General features: G+C 38.5%; 1 protein-coding gene across 1 annotated transcript in view; it reads left to right on the top strand.

Annotated features, from left to right (window-relative positions):
• The window catches only part of ephb4a (eph receptor B4a), a 39,579-nt gene extending 28,692 nt beyond the window's left edge, over window positions 1-10,887 (top strand). The window contains exons 5-17 of the mRNA XM_042008188.1: window positions 206-358; window positions 2,038-2,373; window positions 2,459-2,583; window positions 2,973-3,138; window positions 3,423-3,522; window positions 4,772-4,836; window positions 4,986-5,099; window positions 5,462-5,709; window positions 5,796-6,011; window positions 6,107-6,256; window positions 6,570-6,763; window positions 7,984-8,142; window positions 8,315-10,887. Of these exons, the coding sequence (XP_041864122.1) occupies window positions 206-358; window positions 2,038-2,373; window positions 2,459-2,583; window positions 2,973-3,138; window positions 3,423-3,522; window positions 4,772-4,836; window positions 4,986-5,099; window positions 5,462-5,709; window positions 5,796-6,011; window positions 6,107-6,256; window positions 6,570-6,763; window positions 7,984-8,142; window positions 8,315-8,423 (2,135 nt within the window). The 3' untranslated portion in view covers window positions 8,424-10,887. The remainder of the gene's footprint in view (window positions 1-205; window positions 359-2,037; window positions 2,374-2,458; window positions 2,584-2,972; window positions 3,139-3,422; window positions 3,523-4,771; window positions 4,837-4,985; window positions 5,100-5,461; window positions 5,710-5,795; window positions 6,012-6,106; window positions 6,257-6,569; window positions 6,764-7,983; window positions 8,143-8,314) is intronic.
• The last annotated feature ends 13,110 nt before the right edge of the window (window positions 10,888-23,997 follow it).

Below are 23,997 nucleotides of genomic sequence, written 5' to 3'. Positions count from 1 at the left end.
ATAATTGAGTAAAATTGACTATTAGTATTACCTTCATTATAGCTCTCGGTACATGATTCTGTCAGTCTGCAACCATCTGTTGCCTAAGAATGGGACGTATTTGCAAATTCAGTTTCATCCAGTTCTTTCAAGGTTGATTTTGCGTAAAGGTACCATAGAAATATTGAAAATCCTCTCATCTGATCTTGTGCCCTGTCCTCTTTAGCCTGTCCTGTGGGTCAGTTCAAGTCAAACACAGAGGGACAGTGTAGAGGCTGTCCAGGATTTAGCCACGCCACCATCAGAGGTGCATCAGAGTGTGCATGTCGCTCTGGGTACCTACGTGCAGAATCGGACACACCCGACACCCCATGCACCAGTAAGTATGCATAGAGTAGTCACTAATCCCTCATGTAGATATGAAGGTGCTAACAACAGTAGCCTACACTCGCTCTTTACCTTCTCCTGCTCCTCTTCACTTTGTTTTTAATCAGCTCTTTTGTTGTTCCTTTATTTATGTGGTGTCAGTTAGCCCGACTTCTCTTTGCTGATTTGTGTCCTTTGTCCTGATGACTAAGCTTTGAGATGCATGTCTTTTGTGAGAAGTTGTTGGGGGTAGGGTTGTCTCTCAAAAATGAAGTGACCATTGAAGGTCTCAAGTGACACCTCTGTGTGGATTCAGGGATTTCAGTTCAGCCACATTTTGGATGTGTGAATAGGAGCCACTTTTAAATTAGGTGCACTCTCTTGGGAATGGCCATAAAGTGGGTGTAAAGTAATGTGTAACAATGTGAAACACTGAAAATCAGCATCAGCTTGTTGACTTGCTATGTTCTCTGCAGGTGTTAGTTATAAATACTAACTTGAAGAAGCTTCCAGCAATTTTATTATTAGTTTCAAAGGTTTTTATCTTAATTATTTATCACTTAATTAGGCCATTCCTATAATATATTCTGTATTTTGTAGTGGCTTGCCAGTGCAATTCTTCACATTGCATATTTTCAATTTGTATGTAAAATTTTCAGTCATCCAAGTTATCTGTAAATCTTTCTGACTTTTTCTCCTCAAAATAAGTACTGTGACTGTTTTGATGATATCAATAAAGCGAGCTTTGATTTCTAAGACGTGTTACACTTCAAAAAAAGTTCCCATTCCCATATGTTGAAATCAAAATTCATACACTCCCTGTCTGAGTGTGATGTTGTCCCACTTGGGTTTTTATTGAGAACACTATTAGCACTGAAGTTACCCGCAGGCTCAGTGACAAAGCTCTGTCTCCTTGGCAGGAAGTGATACTGATTCGCAGTGCCTGAGTGGTATCGCTGTTAAGTTATGCTTGGCTTGAGGCAAGAGCTATCTTACAATTTTCAGACAATGATCATTATCATCCTGCTTTAGATGAACGTAATTGCACTAGTTAAATTCTGCAACACATATGCTGCTGCTGTGACGCAAAGCCACTGCAAGAACGTTGTTCTGCTGTTTGACTAAATGTGACTGAGTAAAACGTCTTTGGCTTTTATCTGACTGTAAACAAGTGGTCTGCTTGGGTGGTGGAAAGGTAAAGCATTGGTTAAATGGCAGCAGAGAACATGAGGGTGCTGGGATTACATCAGGGTTGTGTGATACTTAAATATTAAATACGATTTGACCTTTTTCATAGAAAACTGACAATATTTGAAGAGTAATTACCCGTAACAAAAGAAAATACTAATTGGTTTTGTTGCTGTAATGTCACTGTTGATTCAATGTAGTAGTTTTAGAAATCTCCTTGAACCTGACTGCAGGGTTGTAGTTTGGATCAGGAGAAGACATTTAAAAGAGCAGTTTGACATTTTGGGAGCTGTTTGCTTTCCTTAAAGTTTGATGAGAAGATCAATACATCTGTCATGTCTGTGTAGTCAATATGCAGCTGCAGCCCTGGAAAGGTAGACATAAAGTCAGAATAAACGTTTCACAATTACAGGAGCTCGAATGACATTTAATTTACTAATTGCTAATATTCACAGTGCAGACAATGCGAGATTAATTTAACTGTTGATTCTGTTGTCACTTCAGGAACTCCCTCAGCTCCACGCGGCATCATTCCCCAGATCAACGACACCACACTCAGCCTGGAGTGGAACGAGCCTCTGGACAACGGCGGTAGAAAAGACCTGAGCTACGCTGTCGAGTGCTTTGTATGCAGGTCACCCAAGGGGTCGTGCCTCCCCTGCGGAGACAGCGTCAGCTACCGTCCAGTTCAGGACAACCTGCTGGGTCGCAGAGTGGAAGTGTGGGGCCTGCTGCCTCACACCACATACACCTTCACCATCCAGGCGCTCAATGGGGTGTCTCAGCTCAGCGGCAAAGAGCCTGCAAGTGAAAGTATCAACATCACAACAAGCCATGATGGTGAGAAGTGGATGGAATCAGATAAAAAAGGTAGAAATAGTCAGAATTTCACCTGGTATTTAAAATTCTGCCTCCTTCTATGCAGTGCCGTCGCTGGTGTCTAACATTCGTAAGAGTGACTCCACAGAGAGCAGTCTGACCCTGCACTGGTCAGTCCCAGCTCAACCACACTACAACATCCTACAGTACCAGCTACGCTACTGTGAGAAGGTAACTGACGACAACTCAAACAAGATTTTTGTTTGCAAGCCCATGATTAGAAAAGTTCTTTGTCACAATGTAGCTACAGTAAACAGAGCGTGGGATTGTGGTTTTAATAATGTGGTTCAATCCAAAAACATGTAGGTCGTGTGAACTAAAATCAGAATTACTCAGCAAACAAATGCTTTGAAATTTTGGTTTGTTTTGTACATAAAGCCTTAAAAGCTGGATAGAATGAGAATCCATATTCAGTAAAGGTCAATTTTACAGCAGATATATACATTTCTGTAAACTTCTCTTTAATGAGCCTTTAGCTACGACAAAGAGCTTAACTTTCCTCTTTAATTTATGTTTTCTGCTAACTTCCAGTCCATCTAACTGAAGTTTTCTGTTGACAGGAGAGACGAAGTGATGATCAGTGCTTCTACACAGAGAGCAACAAAAACCAGGTCGTGCTGACGAATCTCCGCAGGGCCACTCAGTATGAAGTGCAGGTTCGGGTACGCACCTTAGCGGGTTATGGCAGCTTCAGTCCTGCAGCCATCTTCCACACCCTGCCTGATGGTAAGAAAAGTTTCCCATTCCAGTAGATGCTTCTGCTTATTACTCCTGTTTTTGTTTTTTTTTTCCCCAAATTCCACTGTAACTTTTTTCTCAGAATCTACATAATCAATCCCTTTTCCTTATTATGAATTCATTAATTGGTTCCTTGAAAGGATAAGATGTTACAATCCCATTACTACCAGTGTAAACCTTCTCTTATGGCTTTTGCTGACATATTAGTCTAACTCCCTTTCTTTCTGTCTTTTTCTTTCTTCTCTGTATCTTTTGTCTGTCTTTTCTCTCAGGACATGACTCTGCCACTCAGTTCTTGGTACCTGGCATCCTTATCGCTGTGGGGATGCTGCTACTTGTCACTTTCGTCTTTGTGGCCGCCTACTGCATTCGGTGAGAACCAGGGAAAAGGAAAAGAGACAGAGAATAAAATAGATTTGCAAGGGAAAGAAGCTGACAAAATATCAGGAAATGGAAAAGAAAGAGGGGGAAATCGAAAAATTATAACAACCATGACCCCAATTTTATGGTTTTGCACCATTTGTTCTTTTGTTTATACATATCGTATCTTATCAGCGGTGGGTTTGAACTGTGTTAGCCACACCATTTTTTTTCCTCTTCTGTGAAACAGTTCAGACACAAAGCAATGCTCATGATTTCTTTTGCTTACACAGCTAAAAGCTATCCTGCTCATTAGAACATTTTCCTTAGGCTTCATTGTTTGAGTAAATAGTGCTGGATGCCATCACAGCAGAGAGAAAGTGCATGTGCATTTGTATGAGAAAGAGAGATGACGCTAGAGGTAGAGGGCAGGGAAAGACAGGATGCAGGCGTCCCAACCCTGTTTCCACAGGACAGGAGAACAATAGCTGTGACCTTGTGACACACACATACACACACACAAAGACACAAACCAGCAACTGAGGCCCAGATCTGCCACTAACTGAGGGTGGTGCTTTCTTGCTATTTTAGGCGTATGAGGTGGCAGAGGGAGATGGATGGAGGAAGGCAGGGATCCAGTAGCTACAGGGTTGTTACAGTCTTGTAGGGATGAGTTTGTGCCAGCAGAATTATAATGGAGGCACTCATGTCAAAGAGTTGTACCGTAGGGGTTGGCTTGAATGTTCCCCATTACCACAACTCATCTTGTATTACGTCTTTAAGACTTCTGAGGATTGTTGAAGGCAGCAAAAGCTTTGCAGAACAAGGCAGTTTTTTTGTGGCAAAATCACAGAAAATAAGAGGAATGGTGGTTTTTTTTCTAACAGAGCTATTTAAAAGTTGCTCTTTATAAATAAAGAGCAACTTTAAAAACACAAGAAGACTAGCTAGATTGACTTATATACTAGGATATCTTTATATTCTTGGTTGTATCATAGAGATTTTTTTAAAACATCAAATAAAATAATTCAAAAAGAAAGTCCAGTTTTTCTCTTTTTTTGGAATCCTTTAGTTATTGAGGTTATGTCTTATTGTTACATCATCTGAATAGTCACATTGTCAGATAAAAGATTTACATCTCATTTAGCAGACAGTGCATTCAGAATACCTGCCAAAGAATCCAATTAAACACTCATTCTTTAAACAAGTGCTCCACTACCCTAATCTTGTTGTATTTATACCAATCTCTTTCTACCTGCAGCCGACACAGCCGAATAAAGGATCCCGAGCTGAGTGACAAAAACAGCCAGTACCTCACTGGCCAAGGTAATCTGTCAAGGACATGCACACTAAGCTGCAGCTGATTTACAACTAGTTCATGTCAGGGAAATCATTTCTAATCTGAGCAGGCTCATAGTTCTCTTAACATTTCTTCGCTTAATTTTCCCACGGCTCTGTTTGTCCGTTTCTCACAGGGGTCAAGGTTTATATCGACCCTTTCACCTATGAGGACCCTAATGAGGCGGTGCGAGAATTTGCCAAGGAAATTGATGTTTCCTTTGTCAAGATAGAGGAGGTCATTGGTGCTGGTAAGCCCTACCCATACCATTTTCCCACTAATAACAGGTCTGTGAGCTTTGCACTAAGTGTGTGTTTTAGGAAGACTGTTCTATTTGGAAAGATTGTTAAAATGTGTCCAATTCAGTCAGTTTAATTGATTCAAAGTCATTTAAAAACAATGTAATGTATTTTCTTTATCACCCCAAATTCAATATGGCTGCAGAAATAAACCAATTAACTGATAAATATGGCATCTACATTAGTGGCCCTCATTTAAACTAAAGGGCACAGCTTACTGCAAGCAGGCTTTACATTTGTTAAGTGAAACAGCTATTCTTATAATGTGGCAGAAAACAGGCTTAATTTGTGTTTATGCGTTTGTGTCCTGCAGGCGAGTTTGGGGAGGTGTGTCGAGGAAGGCTGAAGATTCCAGGAAAAAAAGAGAACTACGTTGCAATTAAGACTCTGAAGGGAGGCTACACGGAGAAGCAGAGAAGGGACTTCCTTTCAGAGGCGTCCATCATGGGACAGTTCCAGCACCCTAACATCATCCACCTTGAGGGAATCATCACTGCCAGCTGTCCAGTCATGATTCTTACAGAGTTTATGGAGAACGGAGCACTGGACTCTTTTCTACGGGTCAGTGTGACGTAGCGAGCCCACAGTGAAACTGTCACGACTTGAACATTGCTACACAAACTGAACTTTTTCTTTCCTCTCTGTAGATGAATGACTGCCAGTTCACTCCCATCCAGCTGGTGGGTATGTTGCGCGGCATCGCCTCTGGCATGAAATATCTGGCAGAGATGAGCTATGTCCACAGGGACCTGGCTGCTCGCAACATCCTCATCAACAGCAACTTAGTGTGCAAGGTGTCTGACTTTGGCTTGTCACGCTTCCTGCAGGAGAACTCCTCTGACCCAACCTACACCAGCTCTCTGGTGAGTCAACAACCCAGTTTAATTTACTCACAAGAAATGCAGTTAGTTTTAATGGTTAAAGTTTTGCAGAGCTGACAGTTTGCTCTTCTCTGCAGGGCGGTAAGATCCCTATTCGCTGGACAGCACCTGAGGCAATAGCCTTCAGAAAGTTTACTTCAGCCTCAGATGTGTGGAGCTATGGCATTGTAATGTGGGAGGTCATGTCTTTTGGAGAGAGACCCTACTGGGACATGAGCAACCAGGATGTAAGTTTATTCAAAGAAGGAAAAAAAAAGCCAAATTCTGCTAGTTTTATCAATGATAGTTTCATTTTCAAAGCACAAAGCAGTCTTCCCAAAATTAAATGTAACATTTGCATTCTTTAAAACAAACCTATTCAGGTTATTATTTCATTGTTAGAGTTATTATGATCAAAATATTGCAAATTCTTTGGGTTGTTTTTCTTTTTCCTTTTTGTACTTTTGCTAAATTCTAAAGCAGTGAAACAACTCGTAATTGATCCAGATGTCTTTTGGTTTACACATTTATTTAAAACAGTCATTTTTATCTCCACATCAGGTAATCAATGCCATAGAGCAAGATTACCGGCTGCCCCCACCACCTGATTGCCCCACCCACCTGCACCAGCTGATGTTGGACTGCTGGCAGAAGGACCGCTCAGCGCGTCCTCGATTTGCAGACCTTGTTAGCGCACTGGACAAACTGATCCGCAACCCTGCATCACTGAAAATAGTGGCTCAAGAAGGAGCAGGGTAAGAGACTTAATTAAGGTATCAGACAAACATTTGACATTTAGGGGCCTTTCACAAATGTGCCTATAAGCGTATTGGCCTCATGTCTGTATGAACACCCTGGCCTCTTGTCTATAAGTTACAGCAGCATTGTTACCAAGTCAGAGTTTTTAATGTACACTCACCTCTTTCAGCAGTTGTTGCACCTTTAAACAGATAAATAAGAGCCCTTAGAGAATAAATCTTCAACTGGATTAATACTGTGTTTTGCAATTATAACAAATGCCATTTCACATAAAATCTTAATGGTTTCACCCTTTGCCCTCCAAGTTTTTTTTTATTATTATCATTATTTTTTCACTAATTATGATAATATTTAAAGTGCAATTGTGTAGGTGACAAAAAAACAACAAATACAAACAAAGAAAATTAGCAAAGTAACAAAGTTGTAGATATTTGAACAAAACAGAAACTGGCCAGCTTTGAGTGTTGATGTCATGTAGGGCATCATAACTGAATTTAGGTATGTATTTACATAATAAAAAATTCTGATTCTAAGAGTATAAGAAATAATATTGATAGCAATAATGTTACTGATGTTAAAATTATTCATGACAGCAAATATAACATAATAATAATTACAATAATAATAATATTAAATAAATATAAGTTTGTAGTCAGTATATTTTAAAACATTATGTATCCACATGAATAAGCTCATCTGGACCGGTCGAGTCATCTGCAGGCCACATAAAGAAGGACAGCACAGTGGGGCCCTAGGTATACCCCACGTTGAGTGTGACATGACACCATCAGGATCATCAGCGTCAAAACTATCAAGGCTTGAGTGACAGATTGTCATGTTAACATACAGAAGCAAAAATGTTTGTGTTCCTAACCCTTTCTTTGGGTCCATTTAAAGTTCTGACAGTCACAGGAAAGACATCACACATCTTCTGCCCACTCTGATGTTCCACCTCAGTGTCCTGCTGTTACCTGTCAGACACTTGCTGTGCCCATTTCCCATCCTTTACATTCTCCCTGTCAGGTGGTGGCATACAGCAGAAGACACTCCAGCCCTGACAAATCCCATTGTTTGTTCCTGTCAGTCACTCAGCCTTAGATTATACCTTAGCTTGTCAACTGGAATGTGGCTGCAGGATACATATAAGCTCCTTACTGCTGTTTTTTGGTGACAATGTAAGTAAGTCATTCCTTTGTTTCCTGACTGCTTTCCTAAGGCCGTCCTACCCCCTGCTGGACCAGCGAGCACCTTTAACCCTCTCCCCATGCGCTTCAGTTGGGGAATGGCTGAGGGCCATCAAGATGGAACGCTATGAGGACAGCTTCCTGCAGGCTGGCTTCAACTCAGTGGACCAGCTGGCACAAATCACCACACAGTCAGTCCTGTATTTTCAGTTTATTTATCTAAAATTATGTTTATCTCTTTTTCACATACAGTTTACAATTTATGACTTTTTCAAATATTTCCTGTAGCTTTCCATTTAATTAGATTTTTTTATTATCTTTTTTTCTTACACTTTTTATCTTTGTTTGTTTGTTTGTTTTCAGGGATCTGCTACACATGGGAGTAACTTTGGCTGGGCATCAGAGAAAAATCCTTTCCAGCATTCAGACAATAACCTTTCAGAGCAAGAACACTACAACTGTGACTTTCTAGCTGACTTGTCTTCTAGCCTGAATGTGAACACAGCACACAGATGTGAAGCCATGTCCTGAGAGCGTTCTGAATCCTCTCCTCTAACCTACTTTAACCTACTTTGACTTTAAAAAAAAAGATGGGAGAATATATTCAGAACCATGGAAAAGAAAAATAAACATCAGTGGACAAGAATGACTGATGAGACTTGTCCAAAGACTGGCAGGAAACCAGTCACCTGGAGTGACCAGGTGATAAAGTCATGCAGTTTGACTCTGCCTCACTTCTACAGTTTGTGTTTAGTATTTTTACATCTACCAAGTATTGGACCCGAAACATGTGCCAAACCAAGAGGAGCGACAGATCAGTCTTTACAGTTTCTCTAGTTTCTCACCCTTTTGAAAATTTTTGAAAATTGCTGTTCCAAACTGTCACTTTGACTTTTAACCAAAGGAGAAAAGACAAAAAAATATGCTAATCTAATTTTTTTTTTTTTTGTATATTGTTGTGTAATTAGGAATAAGGACTGCTTTCATTCTTGGTATCTTACATTAATCCATCTGGATTGCATTACTTCACAGTTTATGCCAAGACTGAACATTGTAAGTGAGATTTTATACATTTTTCCCCATTTGGTTTAAACATTACCTCCTCTTTACTCAGGTGTGATGTGTAATGCAGACTTTGGAGAATGCTGTTCTTGCTATAGTAATACTCCTCATCTTCCTTAGTCTGGCTCTCTCTCCACCAGATCAGCAATGTATGAGGAGAAAAAAAAGGCATAGAAACACATCAGCACTTTTATCATTTCAGAGTGAATTGTTATCTTCAGTGATTCCATGCGTTTCTCTTGGGCTGTTTTTCTTTTGGATGTTTGTGCTGGCAGCTCACAATAATTATAATCGGACTAAACAAGGACCAAATGGACTCAGAGACCAGAGAATGCTGTAGATTTGGAAGCTATCTGGCCTCAACATGTTTTTTTTTTTTGTTTTGTTTTGTTTTGTTTTTTTTGTATTACTGATACTTTTTTTAAATACTCTTGTTCTGTATTCTCCATTTCCCAGTGCCATTCGTTTGTTTTTGTGGTCTTAAATGACAATTTTATAAAGCAGGGATGTCGCCTGAGTCATTCACTTTGTCTCATTTAAATGTATCTGAAAATGTTATTTTTAAAAAGTAAAAGGTCATTTTAAGGCATTTAAATGGACATTTTATTATGTTTTCTTTATTAGTTGTCTGCTGTGGTCAGCAGAATGTTTTTGCTTTTTGAGCTGTCCTGGAACGGTAGTAGCTATGGCTTCAGCTAGCATGCTGTAATAGTATTTCAGAGTGGGATGCAACACTGTTTAACTAGCCAACACACATCTTCATATTATTGTTTGAATATTATTTTGTGTCTTTCAATTGTTGCTCATTTGCAATAACACATAAGATTCAGTTTTCACTTTTTACCAGCTACAAGCTAGCTGGCAGCTAACGGGTCGCTGGTGAAAGGAAGCTAAATTATAGCATCCATCTTCTCTCCCTCTACAGAGCTGGATTATTTTCCTTGTTCAGATGCTGGTTCTTTGATAGTCAGAATGTTGTTCTTTGGTAATGAAAAAAATGCACAGCTCATGTTTCTATGAGGAACTGTTAGCAAGTGGAATGCTAACAAATCTGGTTAACCCCTACCCAGCCTTTTTGAGTTGCATGTTGAATGTTGAAAAGTTGCTAAACCAACCGCTAAAATTCAGCACACACAACCCCATTGTAAAAAATGTTGAGACATGAAAAAGAATACAACTATTTTTGTCATCTGTCAGGATACTGTTGATGCTAACTGAGATATACAGATTGGAGTAACATATTCTTCCATTCAGAAGCCATCAAATGGCCCTGAAATCATTTTGTTTTCAAAGCCACAGTAATAGTTTCAGCTCCAAAATGCTTAATGTTAAGCAACAAAGTGGTAAACATACCACTAACAAGTTTTCTGGCATTCAAAATAACTTAAAACTGAAAAAGATTTCTCAGTTTTAATTATTTGAACTGTTTCCAATAGAGTAGAGGTTAAGCATTTCTAGATAACTGCACCGTGTCCCGACTTAAATGGAAACAGGGTTGCATGTTGAATTTAAAGTCCATTTGAAAACCTTTTCAATATGGTTTAACTTGTCCAACATTATATTTTTAAGAACTGTTTCCTTGTAATGTTGTCTTTTTGTTTATTTTTCAATTGTTGACTCATATCTAAAAGAAACAAACAAACAAACAACTAAATACTTTCTTGCTAAGAAGAGATCCCATTTCTACTTGTTTTAGCTCTTCAGTAATTTCTGCCATATGTGATAGCGTTATAAGGTTTGAAGAGGTTTAACGTGCAATTTAGCTTACTGGCATTCAAGAGTAATTAAAACATCATGATTATAATTGATTAAGAAGTGAGGTTCTGTTTATGACCAAAAGCATTAAGTCCAGTTATTATGGCAGGACTTGGGGGGTGGATGGGGGACAATAAAAATGTTGCTGGCACTTTAAAAATAATAAATTCTCTTTTCTAATGTAAATAACAGGTTACTGGTATTGTCATGCAAGAGACATTTCTTTAAAGATTACAAGATATACAGTCTTCATATTGGATATCTCAATAAAAATAGCTTTGAAATACTTAATAAATTATGTTCTGTGGAAGTATTAATACATCAGAGTTGAAAAACAACAGGTGCAGTGGCCCTGGTAAACAGAATATTAATAGTATGACATTATAACATGATATCAAAATGATGTCAACCAGTCAGCCCTAAAAGGCTGTGTGTGTATACAGAAATAGAATCAGAGAGACTATATAAGCTTGGAGAAATGAATATACGTGGTCTTTTATCCTGAAGGGGTGTCCCCCTGTTCGGCCGAATAAAGGAAGATCATTAAAGACCTCTGTCTGCAGACTCTTAATATCAGCAAGCCCTTTTGATAAAGAATTTATCTACGACAGTTCAACAACATTTCACATGGCCTTTGTTGATGCAAACTTATCAGTCATTTTCACAGTAATGGAAGCCTTGGTAAAACCATATAAATGAGTGTAGATGTCAAGTGTGGATGACACAGGAGGTTACTATAGGCCCTAAATAAAAATCCATAATTTACCTGTCTGGTCTGAGAACAAGCTGCGCTGTTCTGGCAACCCTCGATACCTCTGACCTGAATTCAAATAAAGTCAGCACACAACAAAGCAGCAACATTTGAGGCAAAATACAATTGTTTTGGAACTTGTGTGGACCACTGTGCTCTCATATATATATATATATACACATACATACATACATACACCACTGCTTGTAAATTTAAATTAAATCAATGGACTCTGATTGGGTTTCATCTTTGGTTAGATAGCATCTTAACTGAAATTGTTGAAGTAAAATGTCTAACAGGGTATTTTTCCTCTGTTTTTTATATGGCTCATGTGACATACCTACCTCTCATCATTTCCCCATTTTAAAAAATAATTCCAAAGAAACAAGAGACCAAGGCTGATAGTTGACTCTCACTTCCCTGTATGTCCCAGCCTTACTTTCTTCCAGTGTTTCGTCTGTATCTGCAATGAGCCTTTACCCCCTGAGGCCTTGAAGCTTGTCCTCTCCTCTGTTTTCATTCCTGGTCCTCAGCCCCTTTAATCATGAAGAGATGTTCTTTTCTTCTCCCATGCCTTGGGCTGAGACCAGCTTATAGCGCAGCATAAGCTTAAAGTCTCACACACATTTTGTTTCTCTCTCCCCTATCTCTAATGCCACCATACCCAGGCTAAGCTGAGGGGGCTGCTAAAAAGTGTTTAGGTTCACTGATTAATGTGCTTTGATTATCACTGTTTATGACTCATTCCTCTTGTTCTGTTCTGTTACTCTCGTGTGGCCTGCAAAGTATAGACCTGCACAAGTAAAGATAAATAGATGGAAGCATTTCTTTTCTTTTCTTTTTTTTTTAACCCCACAATGCGTTTTGGTGTGCACAAATCTGTGTTGAAATAATTCAGTATTTGAAAGAGACACACAGGCATTCATCTCTGGTTTCTACTTCTGTCAGTGCTTTGAGTGACCCCTGACCTGTCTGTATAGTACAAATCTAGCCTAAGCTTCGTCTGTGAATCTGAATGGCCATTCATTAGGGCTGCTTTTAGGCAGAGAGCGTACCAGGCCTACCAGTTTTTTTTTTTTGGTTTTTTTTTTTGCATTTGCTGGATTGTGTCATTCCCCTCACATTCCTGTGTGCATTCAAGTGTGAAGAGATTGTGTTGACGGCAGGGATAGGTGGGGGTTAACCAAAGGGACAGGTACATGTGGGTCTAAAAGCGTGAGGGGGTGCAGAGGAGGGAGATAAGCTGAAATGGTTTCACTCCGTCTAGAGCAGTAAACAGCATAAGAGTCAAAGTGTGATCCTACATGACGTGTTGTTGAAGGTATGGTGTAGCAATATTGCACTTCCATAAAGTTTGTGGTATTGCATTTTTAACAACTTGAAACTGAACTGAATCTAATTTTAGCTTTTAGTAGACACTGTATTCTTATATTGCAATGATTGCTACACCTTTGTTCTCCTAATGAGACTTCTGGGAACATGAAGGAACACTTTCTTTCCAATGTGGTCAAACAGTACATCATACAAAATTTGTTTTTTTTTAAAGAAAACTCTTTCCCCACCTGGAAAAGCATTCCTGGTGGAAAGTCAGCTGCCACTTGCAACCTGAGGCTAGTTTCTTTTTCCACCAGTCTTCTTTTTGGATTTATTCCTTTTTTACAGCAGCAGCGATTTGGAGATGGAAATTCTGTTTTGAGATTCTCGTTCCTCATGTGCAGCTCTCATTCTGCCAGATTTCCTCCCAATGACTCACAGACAGTTTGATCAAAATGGCCGAATATTCGTGGACAAATCCAACAAGCAGCCCCCTAAGATTATTTTTTTCACTTGTGTACGCAGCGTGATTGCTCTGAATGATGGAAGCCACATTGCTGAACAGAACGCTTCCACTCTGTTTTATATTAAATGTGATCACAGGGAAACTTGTCGCTCCTTGCCACTCCACAGCATGTCTGTTGATTTTTGCAGGAGCTTGTGCCAGACCAATGCTCTAAATAAGACTGTTTTTAGCTGACCCACCTGGTCAAATAAACATTTTAAGAATTTAATCATGCTTTCTTACAGCAGAATAGTTTTAAGTGGGAAAAAATCCACTTCTCAGTGTGCACTTAATTCATTTAATCAGCTTAAACCTTTAGATTGCAAGCCCCTGCTGTCTCCCAGGTGTTAGCGCTAGGGTAGAAGAATATTTTTACATTATCTGTTTCCAGGCTGCCACCATTCACTTAAGTGGAATCTCAGCTAATATTAAGTTTCTTGAATTACAAACCTATTTCCAAAAAGTTGATAACTTGTGTAAAATGTATATAAAGACTGAATAGATTGCTCTGGCTTGCATATATGTGTGTTAAGCCTGTATGTCATCTAATACTGACAGTCCTTAATCCTCAGGTCATCGGGCAGCACTGCATTCAAAACAGACATGATTCTTTCATAGAAAAACCACTTCATGGGGTCTGGAACACTTCTGTAAATCATTGCTGGGAAATACAGCTCATCTTTTTCGTCAACAGACACAAGTTTAAATTTCATCTTGCAAAAAAAAAAAAAAGAAATAAAAGAATCCAGAAATTCTGCCGGATACATTGGTGCACAAGTCATGGGTAATTCACTCATCTGCAAAGCCACTATTATATGCTATTAAACAATAAAATTAAATCTTAATTATAAATTCTTTGGATCAACACATGCTGCCATCCACACACCATTTTAAGGTAAGGTCTTGTCAGCAAAGCTATGCTAAACCACATCATGCACAAATTACAAACTGCTTGCCTGCAGTCCAAAGTTATTGCAAACTAAAAGCAGTAATTGCATAATGAATTTAAGTAATCTGTTTACAGCCAGCTTTAGGCATTCATTTTCTGAATATTCATAAACCCGAACAATTTTCAGTTTTTAAAATATATAAATCTATATAATCTAAAAGCCATCAGTGGCATAAAGGTTAGCTGTTATTCACTTTTCCATCACCTTCAAAGATCAGATGTTTGATGGAGGTGTTAGATGAAGAATGCGTATATGGACATTAACACCTTGGGGAAGTGCAAACAGCCGATGAAAAGGTGTTGGCAGGTTCCTGCTCTGTCTCAGCTTTCAGCAGCCATCCATCTCCCCTGTGGCACCCTTTTGTTTTGTGCTCTGCAAAGATGTGCTCCTTGCCTTATGTGAGGGGGAAAGAAAGGAGTGTGACCTTCCCAGTTCCTATTCACTCTATGTGAATCGTCCCATATTCTGAAACCCAATCCACATGCATCAAGGACTGCTATGCTGACAGCGAATTAGAAAGTAGAGGGGAATCTATCAAATCCTTCTACAAGAAGAGGCCTTGAGTAAAGTTCATGAAAAGGGCATGATCAGACACTTCCCATCTTAAAGATGTTTCTGATCAGCGTGATTGATTGCCATTGTGAACTTGTTGTAGCCAACAGAGATTGATGAGTTTACTTGTCTACATTGGGCTTAACCTCTCACAAAGGCTTCACCTTTATGTCCTAACTCACCCTAACTCCTCCGCACTGCTGAGCCCCACTAGTATAAATCTTTACCATCAGCTCAAAAGGCCTATCCACAAAGTAAACAGCCTTTTTATGCTGACCACCAGTTTTTTGTGGTTTAATTCAAAGTTTCTTGAACATACTGAAACTGGAGAAACAACTAAACATCAAAGGGCAGTTTAAATTGTACTACAGTGAAGCCCTCAGCTTTGTCTCTTTGTTCTGTTTTTCATGATTACAGTGAGGTCTAGTCTTCATATTTGTACTGTGGTCATTGCTGTTTACCATAACTAGATGTCTGTCCTTTTTTATGTATTTTAATTACTGTTTGCCAACCAATACGCAGAATGAGTTATTTTCATAAATATTTACAAAGCAAATGAGTAAGAAAGGCACAACATTTAAATAAACACTCTCCCACATATAGACAGTATTGCACTGAGAACAGATTTTTCTGCTTGGATGTAAAGTGGTCTAAATGCATCTCCCCACACCACAGACTGAAGCTCCCCCTCCCCTTTCTGTCCGCCTGTGGCCCCTCAAACCTACATCCAATGTTTCAGCCTGCTTCGGAACAACAGTCCATCAGGACTGTAGTGTATATTGTAAAAACATGACCACTCACGTTTAGTGCTGACCCCACGAACAAGCGTGTTTTCAGTGCTTACATTGTGACAATCTGCAGGACAGTGAGGGCCAATCCACATATGTGTATGTATGTGTGTGTGTGTGTGTGTGAGAGAGAGAGAGAGAGAGAGTGCTGCCAACTTTGAAATCTAAGCAAAGAGCATATGGTTATGATTTAACCAGCATCTGGACGCAATACAACAAGGTTTTCAAAATGTGTGCAGCTAAATGAGTGAGTGCAGTACTGAAAGTATTCAGATTACAGGAATAAAGAAATACAATCCTGTACATACTTCCCAGTTTAACACTGTGCACACGCTCACATCAGCAATGACCACCACCCAGCTCCAAGTAGTTACATCCCCAGAAGTGCAGAATACCACGAGAGGGGTGTGTTTACTGTGGCATGAGCTCCCCCTAGCGTACAGAAGGTGTGGCTTCTGTTTATTTTGAGGAGAAAACAGCTGTCGTTCATGTCTTATTTGACTTCAAATCAAACTGATGTTTGGAATAAAATAAAGTTAGTGGAAGCCTAATACATAGTGACACCCAGCATATTAGTTTGTGTATTTGAGAAACGAATACGGGCTCTAATATCAGCCAATTCTGCTTCCGACACTAGCTGAATTAACAGTGAGAAAATCTTCTCACTGCAACAGCACGTGTCACGCCTACAGCAAAAGCCTTTTGATGCCTGGTTGGCACAGTCTGTGCGCAGCGTGCTCTCCAAAACTACCCGCACCGTGTGCAGCCTTCGCCACAGTCTGGATAGACACAATCAGACGGAGAAGCTTGAAGCTGATGGAGGGACGGGAGGGGGGTTCGTTACTCATCTGTAGTCAGGTCAAATATTACACAGCCATGTATTTAGCTGACATACATAAATGAAGCCAAAAAATACTCTTGACTTTCCCGCATGAGGTTTTCAGTGGTGTTCAAATTTCTAATATCTGGTTCCTTTAAAGCTCAGAGGACTCGTCTTATGACAGTACTGTTGTGTTTTATGATAACTTTAAATCAGTATTCAGCTGTGCTGCTTTGCTGCCTCTCAGTGGCGATGCCTGACTGTGACACCCAGAAGGAAAAACAGACAATCTCCTCCGGACTAAGACATCTTAATGAACCCCCTTAATCTGTCAAAAGTATGTTAAGTAAAAATTGTCTTATGTAAAAGGGATATGATCTAAAGATGTTTGACTTAGCAATGCTAAGCCATGTAGGCCTATGCTAAGGTGTCATACATGCTGAGTTAGACTGATGTAGTATTTCCTTGGCACGAAGGGTCTCCTATTATACTTTTGTTATATAAAGCATCAGATATCTTTGAAATCTGACAGGACTTGACTGCAGTACCAATGCTCTTAGAGCCATGTTGTAATACACGCAGAGTGTAGTTTGCAGTAATGTTGCTGAAATAAGCAAAGCTTTCCCTGGAAAGGTCATTGTCTAGGTTGGAGGACAGTTTGTTGCCCCATAACTTGTATGCAGCTGTGATGTGTAAATTAAAGTAATTTTAGAATTCTAAGATCTGACAAAGTCCATCATTTTTTTTAATGGACTGATGCATAACTTCTCAAAAGTGAAACAGGGTGTATTTGTGTTTCCACTTGTTTGTATATTATTCAGTCAGCATTAATCTTCACAGATGTGTAAAATACCCATAACAAGTGTGTTAATGTAGCTCCATACTGCTACATATGCTCAGTTCAACTTACATCACTCATCTCATCACTGTTCCTTGTATTGAGATTTTTTTCTTTTGATTCCCTGAATGTTTAAATTATATTGAGCACTTGTGCTAACAATTTTAACTGTTTAATTTTTGATCAGTAGTTAGGAAGGAAAGAGGTATTTTCATAACTGTATGCTTTCAGAGACTGTGAAAAAAATTGGTTTAGAGGGATCGAAAAGCAAATCTTTTTTCAGAGGGTACCTCTTAACATATGATAGACATTTATGTAATGGAGCTCTTTGTGATGCTGGAAATGCTAGATGAGGTCATGTAATGGTGTCATGTAATATAAAGCGGCGCCATATGTTTGCAGGAGGTCAAGATAAAATGAGGGGAGTGATTCACACTCTGGACCTTCATACGTGGGGCTTCTGTTTGTTCCCCTGCTGAACAAAGTTCTTGCTGATCATAGCTAAACCGAAAGCACAATGTTTTCTTAACCTCAACGCACACTGGTGTTCAAATGAGCAATAATCCAGAAAAGCTTCAGTGTATGGCAATATTTAATAATTCATTGTACTGAAAACAAAACTTATTTTACAACGGAAAAAATAGTATACAGTAGTATAGTTAGAAGATTGGTTTAAAAGCATTCTCAATTTATACACCCTGACTTTAAAACAGATCTGCTACAGCTGGAAGACTAACCATCATTTAGTGGCTTTAATGAATGATATCTTTATTTTGAACAAGTAGTTAAAATAGTGAATCAATCAGTCAGTTAAAATATTGCTTAACCTGTCAATGTCTATAATGTGCTTTTTTTTGTTTGTTTGTTTGTTTTTTGCGAGTGTGTGTGTGTGCGTGTGTGTGTCAATCATTCAGTTAAGAAAGCAGCAAAGTTTAAAAAAATCAATAATGGTGTCTTTAGGAGAATATAAAACAGAGACCAAAGCTGATCTCAAGCAAGATGGAGAAAGGCCGAGAGATTTGGGTAAATCTGTTGGTGTTTTTACAATTAACATTTTAAAATATCCCTGTGCATCACATCGGGGGAAACACTAAATGACATACCAGGATGTCTGAGGACTGAATGATCATAAAACTATTAAAGTCCTTCAAACAATGAAACGGAATATCTGCCATGAGAAGAACATTGTTCTTTCAGTGGTGGAAAAACAAAAAGTTTACTTATTATGGACGGAATATCATAAATTCATACACACAAACATCCAACATCTCAACTGGATTTGCTGCTACAAAACAGAACGGATAAATAGACCAGTGGACACACATATATATATATATATATATATATATATATATATATATATATATATATATATATAGGTTCAAATATGCTATAACTGAATATCATATAACTGAAATCTCAGTTATGGAACAAGTATACAAACCCTTTATCAAAGTATAAATACCAATACACTACACTTTCTCCTGTCATGCTATCATTTTTATGCTATGAAAAATCATGCTATGACAACAGCCAGGCATTACCTGAACTATAAAAACAATTAAGCACTGGCTGGATTATTCTGACGGACATATTATTATGTCATCATCAGTTTATAGATATTAAAGCATCAGTTTTGGAAATGTCACTTCAGCTACATACTTTGGAGGATGTAAGGAGACAGAAATATCTAAAACCGCTGGCCTAATTTGTAATGGTGTGATGTATTTTAATAGCTTGTTATATAACCTCTTTGTATACAGTCTTCTTTACAAAAAAAAAAAACAGTAACTAAAGCTGTCAAAGTTTAACGGACTAGGCTGTAAATACCCTTTAATAGCTGTAATTGAAATAATTTAATAAAGTACCTCAGAAATACATTTGAGGAAGGTACTTGGATAAATGTGCATAGTTATCATACACCACCTCTATACCTTAACCATAGGACATTCGGGTTATATATATATATATATATATATATATAAAAAAAAAAAAAAAAGAAAATGTCATTTTCAATAGTGAATCATGAAAATTTAGTTAGAGTTGGCTAATGGTCCACTAGTGTGTTATTCTAGACAACATACTTTAATGATTTGTGTATGTTGTCACATATTTCAATGCACATTTGTGCAATGAAGCGTTTGTTGCAACAGTAAATAAAGGTGCTTGTAGGCAGGTAGGACTGCAACCGAGTGAAGATCCTGAGCAGCGGTGGCGTGATTCTGGATGAAAGGGGGGCAAGTCTCCATCTGCAGTGGACCCACTTCTCTCACGAATGGCTGAGCTCACCACCCACTCATCATTGTACAGAATGTTACATGATTCCATCACAGTTTTGTGCTCTATACCCCTCCGTTACTATATTGTTAGACTAACTAAATCTATCTTTGCACAGTTATGCAACAGATCACTAAAAAAAAATTCACTGTTCTAACCCAGATTTCTGACAGTTACACAATGTGGAGATCAGGACTGCACACAGAAATCCAAATGTATATTTTCCCATCTTCCCCTATTACGCTTAAAATTAATCCCACTACTTATAACTGACGGAGGCCCGCATGCATCCACTCTAACCCTGGAATCACTGTGTACTGTAATTTACAGTTGGAAGATCAAGGCTGACCTCAAACAGCTGCCTGTGCGACTCTGGTCAATTGAAAGAGTGATTATAGCAGCTTAATCCCAGATGATCTCTGCCTAAAAGCCACTGCAGCAAAGGCAGGAAGTAGTGCAGCTCAGGAGTGGTGCTTGATGGCCATAACATCTGGAAGATGAAGGCAAAGAGACGGTTGAAGAGATGCATGATTGGGCCGTTAAGGTTGTTGATGAGCTTGGCATTTGAGTTTTGATGCACTTTTAAATTATTGATAGTTCATTTATTTGTTAGGATATAACAATTAAACCTTCTAAATATGCTGGTGGGCATTTTTATTAAACTGGAGCATCAAAATCACACAGTGCAGTTGTTTCATGATGGTAGAGACTTATAAATTTTCATTAAATTAAAATACAAGTTCTTTTCTCCACTATTGGCTTTTGAAATTGAACTTAACAGTAATGCACAAATGAGATTAGATGGTAGATTTCTTTACATATATTGTCAAGAACTAATCCTCTACATCAGCATCAACCTTAAATGACAGCTTTCTGTGTTCCACACCCTTTTCATCTGTCTTTATTTCATTGTCATTCATTAAACTTATTTTACTTTTGTGCCCCACTGAGGTTACACTGTCTTTTCTTTCTTTTAAACAGGGAATTAGTAATAAGATATTTTCCTCTCCTCTCCTGTGGTGAGAGGTTCACACTTTCTGGATCCTTCATGGTTTGTGTTAAAAGCAGTCGCTGGGAGTGCTTGGCTTGCACATGAACATGAACTCAGCCTTGTGCCATAGCCAAGCATTAAGAGGAAGCTACATACACTGAGCTGGTTGGCAACAAGACTGCTGGCTGTGATGACTCTGGCCCAGCAGACCAAGTGATCATGTAGTCAAAAAAATAAAATGAAAATGAAAATCATCAGCATCTCTGGGTCTGATGGAAAGGTCAGAGTGCTGGGCTCTAACAGCCTTCACTGATTATACAGTAGAAGTACAGATAGTTCCGGGCGCTCTCGTAATCTGAACAAATCCCCTCACTGTCCCTCCTTTGAGAGATAAAGAGAGAAAGATCCTGATTGCTTTTCCTGTCTGTATTTTTTACTCAAAGAAGCACCTCACATCAGCTGGAGTCATTGTTTGTGACTGGGTGCTGCTGCTGGTATGATAGGAGTGGCTTTGTTTTATTTTGGATTTAGATTCCTCAAAGGAGGAATCAAGACTTTTTGATATTTTACAAGGCTTTAAACTCTTGTTTTTAGCAGTTTGATGCCTGACATCCTCAAGCCGGATGTTTCAAATCTTCCCCAGTCTACATCAAAGTAGCACTGCCTTGTTGTTTTCTAACTCAGAAGCAGGTTTTGCTTAAAGTAGATGTAGCAGACAAAACCAAGCAAAAGTGGAGAGGAGAGCAATTTTAATCAGTTCCAGCACGTGAAACTAAATAAAAATGTTTGCTAGTCGTGGTGGCACTGGAGGAGGTAAAGGAGGGAAATACTCAGTGGAGGACCTCTATGGCATCAGTAAGAAACCCAAGGCGTCCACTTCCTCAGGAAGCATTGTGGCAAAGACTGGCACTCGGAGCAGCAAGACCTCGGACCAGAGGAATGAGTCAGAGGCCTTGGCTTCACAGATCCTTGAGGCGGCACACAGACTGGTGGAGAGACGTCGATTGGAGCTGTACTTGAGGGAATGTGGCCTCTCCCTGGCCGAGTGCGAGGCTGAGCGCTCTGCAATGTCATACAGGTGAGAAGGAAAGTAGAATTACTGCATCATTACAACTGTAAATCTGTCTGATGTGAGAAAATAAAATAATAATTTTACTAATGATGCATTTTTGTAGAAAACCTTGAAATTATATATATATATATATATATATATATATATATATGTGTGTGTGTGTGTGTGTGTGTGTATAGTGGTGCAGGCTGCAAAAAGGCAAATAACAACTTAATATATACATTGATGTTGCCACACCTATAGATATATTAAGCAGATAGATATGAAAGCAACACAAATGTAACATTTAAAGACTCAATGAGAAAATGTCGGACCATTCCGATCGTCTGAAGATGGTCCTTTTAAATAACATGATTAATATTTCTTTAATATATTAGTAATGCATTGATTTAGTTAAGTGTTTAAAAAGGATAACAACTAAAAGCAGTGGGAGGAAACATCATTTATGGGTGGAAAAAAAGGACTCTCTTTGTAGTCTTTTTAATTTTTTTTTTTTTCTCCACTGGTGACCTAGAAAGAAATTTCAGGCTTTGATGAGATTTCAAAGTAGGACCACTGAATGAATGTGACTGAGCCACAAAAGCATCTGGTTCTTCGAGATCACTAATGGGACTTGCATATGAGTCACTGTCTAATTTCAACCTCTAAAAGACAGCCTGATGGGGTCAACATCAGTGATGCAGAAGTTGAGGGTTAATGATGCGTGGATGTGACAGCAGGGGACAGGCAGTTGGTGGTATGCTGCTTTTATTTCTCATTTGAAGTGTTCAGATTACCTATCTTCAGATTAAAAATTGCAGTTTTTGTAAACTGTTTAAATGAGATGAGCAAAAGGGATGCACTTTACAATGTAAACATAGAAGATATACAGCAGTTTGTTGCATTACTGCTGCAGTGTTGCATGCCTGTAAGATGTCAATCATGATATAATGACTATAATTAAATGTTATGACAAAATAGGATTTTGAACGTCACTGCATAACATGGAATAACTTGGCATCAGCTTTAAACACAGTCATATGGATCTACACAAATTGCCTCTAGGTGGCAGCGTCACTCTGGTGTGATGACAGGTCAGCCACAATTACTGAAAAAGGAAAAAAAACAAACACCTGCAGCCTGTAGGATATCACTTGTATAATCAAGTGACTCTTACACTATCAGCAAACATACGTCATAAAAGCTCAAATATATAACTTATCCTAGTGTTGCATTCACTGGCAGCTTGCATTGGACTCTTACCATAATGTGATTCAGCTGATTTCACAGCCTCTGGCAGAACAGTTTCTTTAACTTGAACCAGCTATCAAAACATGTAATGGCAGCAGTTTTCACCACTTTTGTGCATGTGAAGTGTTGAGGCTGGCATCTACTTTCTCTTTACTCATCAGGTTTTGCTGGAAAAACATTTGGGAACAGATTTGGGAAGGTGATAATGACAAGGAGATTATAGAGATTAAATGCATAATCTTCTCTTTGAATGAGCAAAATCTTAAAAGTTAGATATATTTTAATAAGTTATATTTAGGTGGATTCCAAATTTTGATGGATCAAATTAAATTCTACAATAAAACTTTAATGACTCATCTTTATAAAAAACTGAATTGCTTTGATAGGACCACAAGAAAGACAAAATATGAGAGTTATAAGTTCCAGTATTCTTTATTTCTATATAAACATAAATTCAGCAAACAGTCAGCCAAAGATCACATCAGTGTGGGAGATGGGTGTCCCTATTTTATCTAGATTTGTTACTCAAAAAGCATTTACACACTCAGCTATATATATATATATATATATATATATATATATATATATATATATATATATGTATATATATATGTTTTTTTTTTTTTTTTTTAATTTATTCTACCAGATGTTCTCTTAAATCGCTATATGAAAAAGTAACTGAGCAGTTGGTAGATCCACTCAGGTCATGTTAATCCGTAGATGAGATGCAACATTATGTAAATTATGCTTTGCTGTTTTATCTCAGATTGAGACTTTGCAGTTTATAAGGGACATCAATTTAAAAAGGCTGACTTTGTAATGAGCTTTGGTGCTAAGACTGCTTTTAGAGTTATAGGACTTATAAACATTTTCATGGGGATTAATATTATACTTCATAATCTTCCAGGTGTGATGCCTGTCCATGAAAAAATACATCCATCTACTAAGGTCAAATTTACTGCAGGCTAAAATTCTTACATGAGTCACAGAGATGCACAGTTAACTTCAGAATGAAGCAAAAGAAAGATAAGCCCCTAAATGTTAGTGTTAACCTCAGTTCTACTTAAATACATTTGGAACAGATGGGGGAAACAGCGTTCCTGTATGAAGTGATACACATTACTTGGAGTGAAGGTTTAGC

This window comes from Melanotaenia boesemani, chromosome 15 (genome assembly GCF_017639745.1).
Source record: "Melanotaenia boesemani isolate fMelBoe1 chromosome 15, fMelBoe1.pri, whole genome shotgun sequence".
Classification (NCBI taxonomy): Eukaryota; Metazoa; Chordata; class Actinopteri; order Atheriniformes; family Melanotaeniidae; genus Melanotaenia; species Melanotaenia boesemani.
Note: the sequence above shows the minus strand (reverse complement) of the source record. Positions and strands in the feature narration are given on the sequence as shown.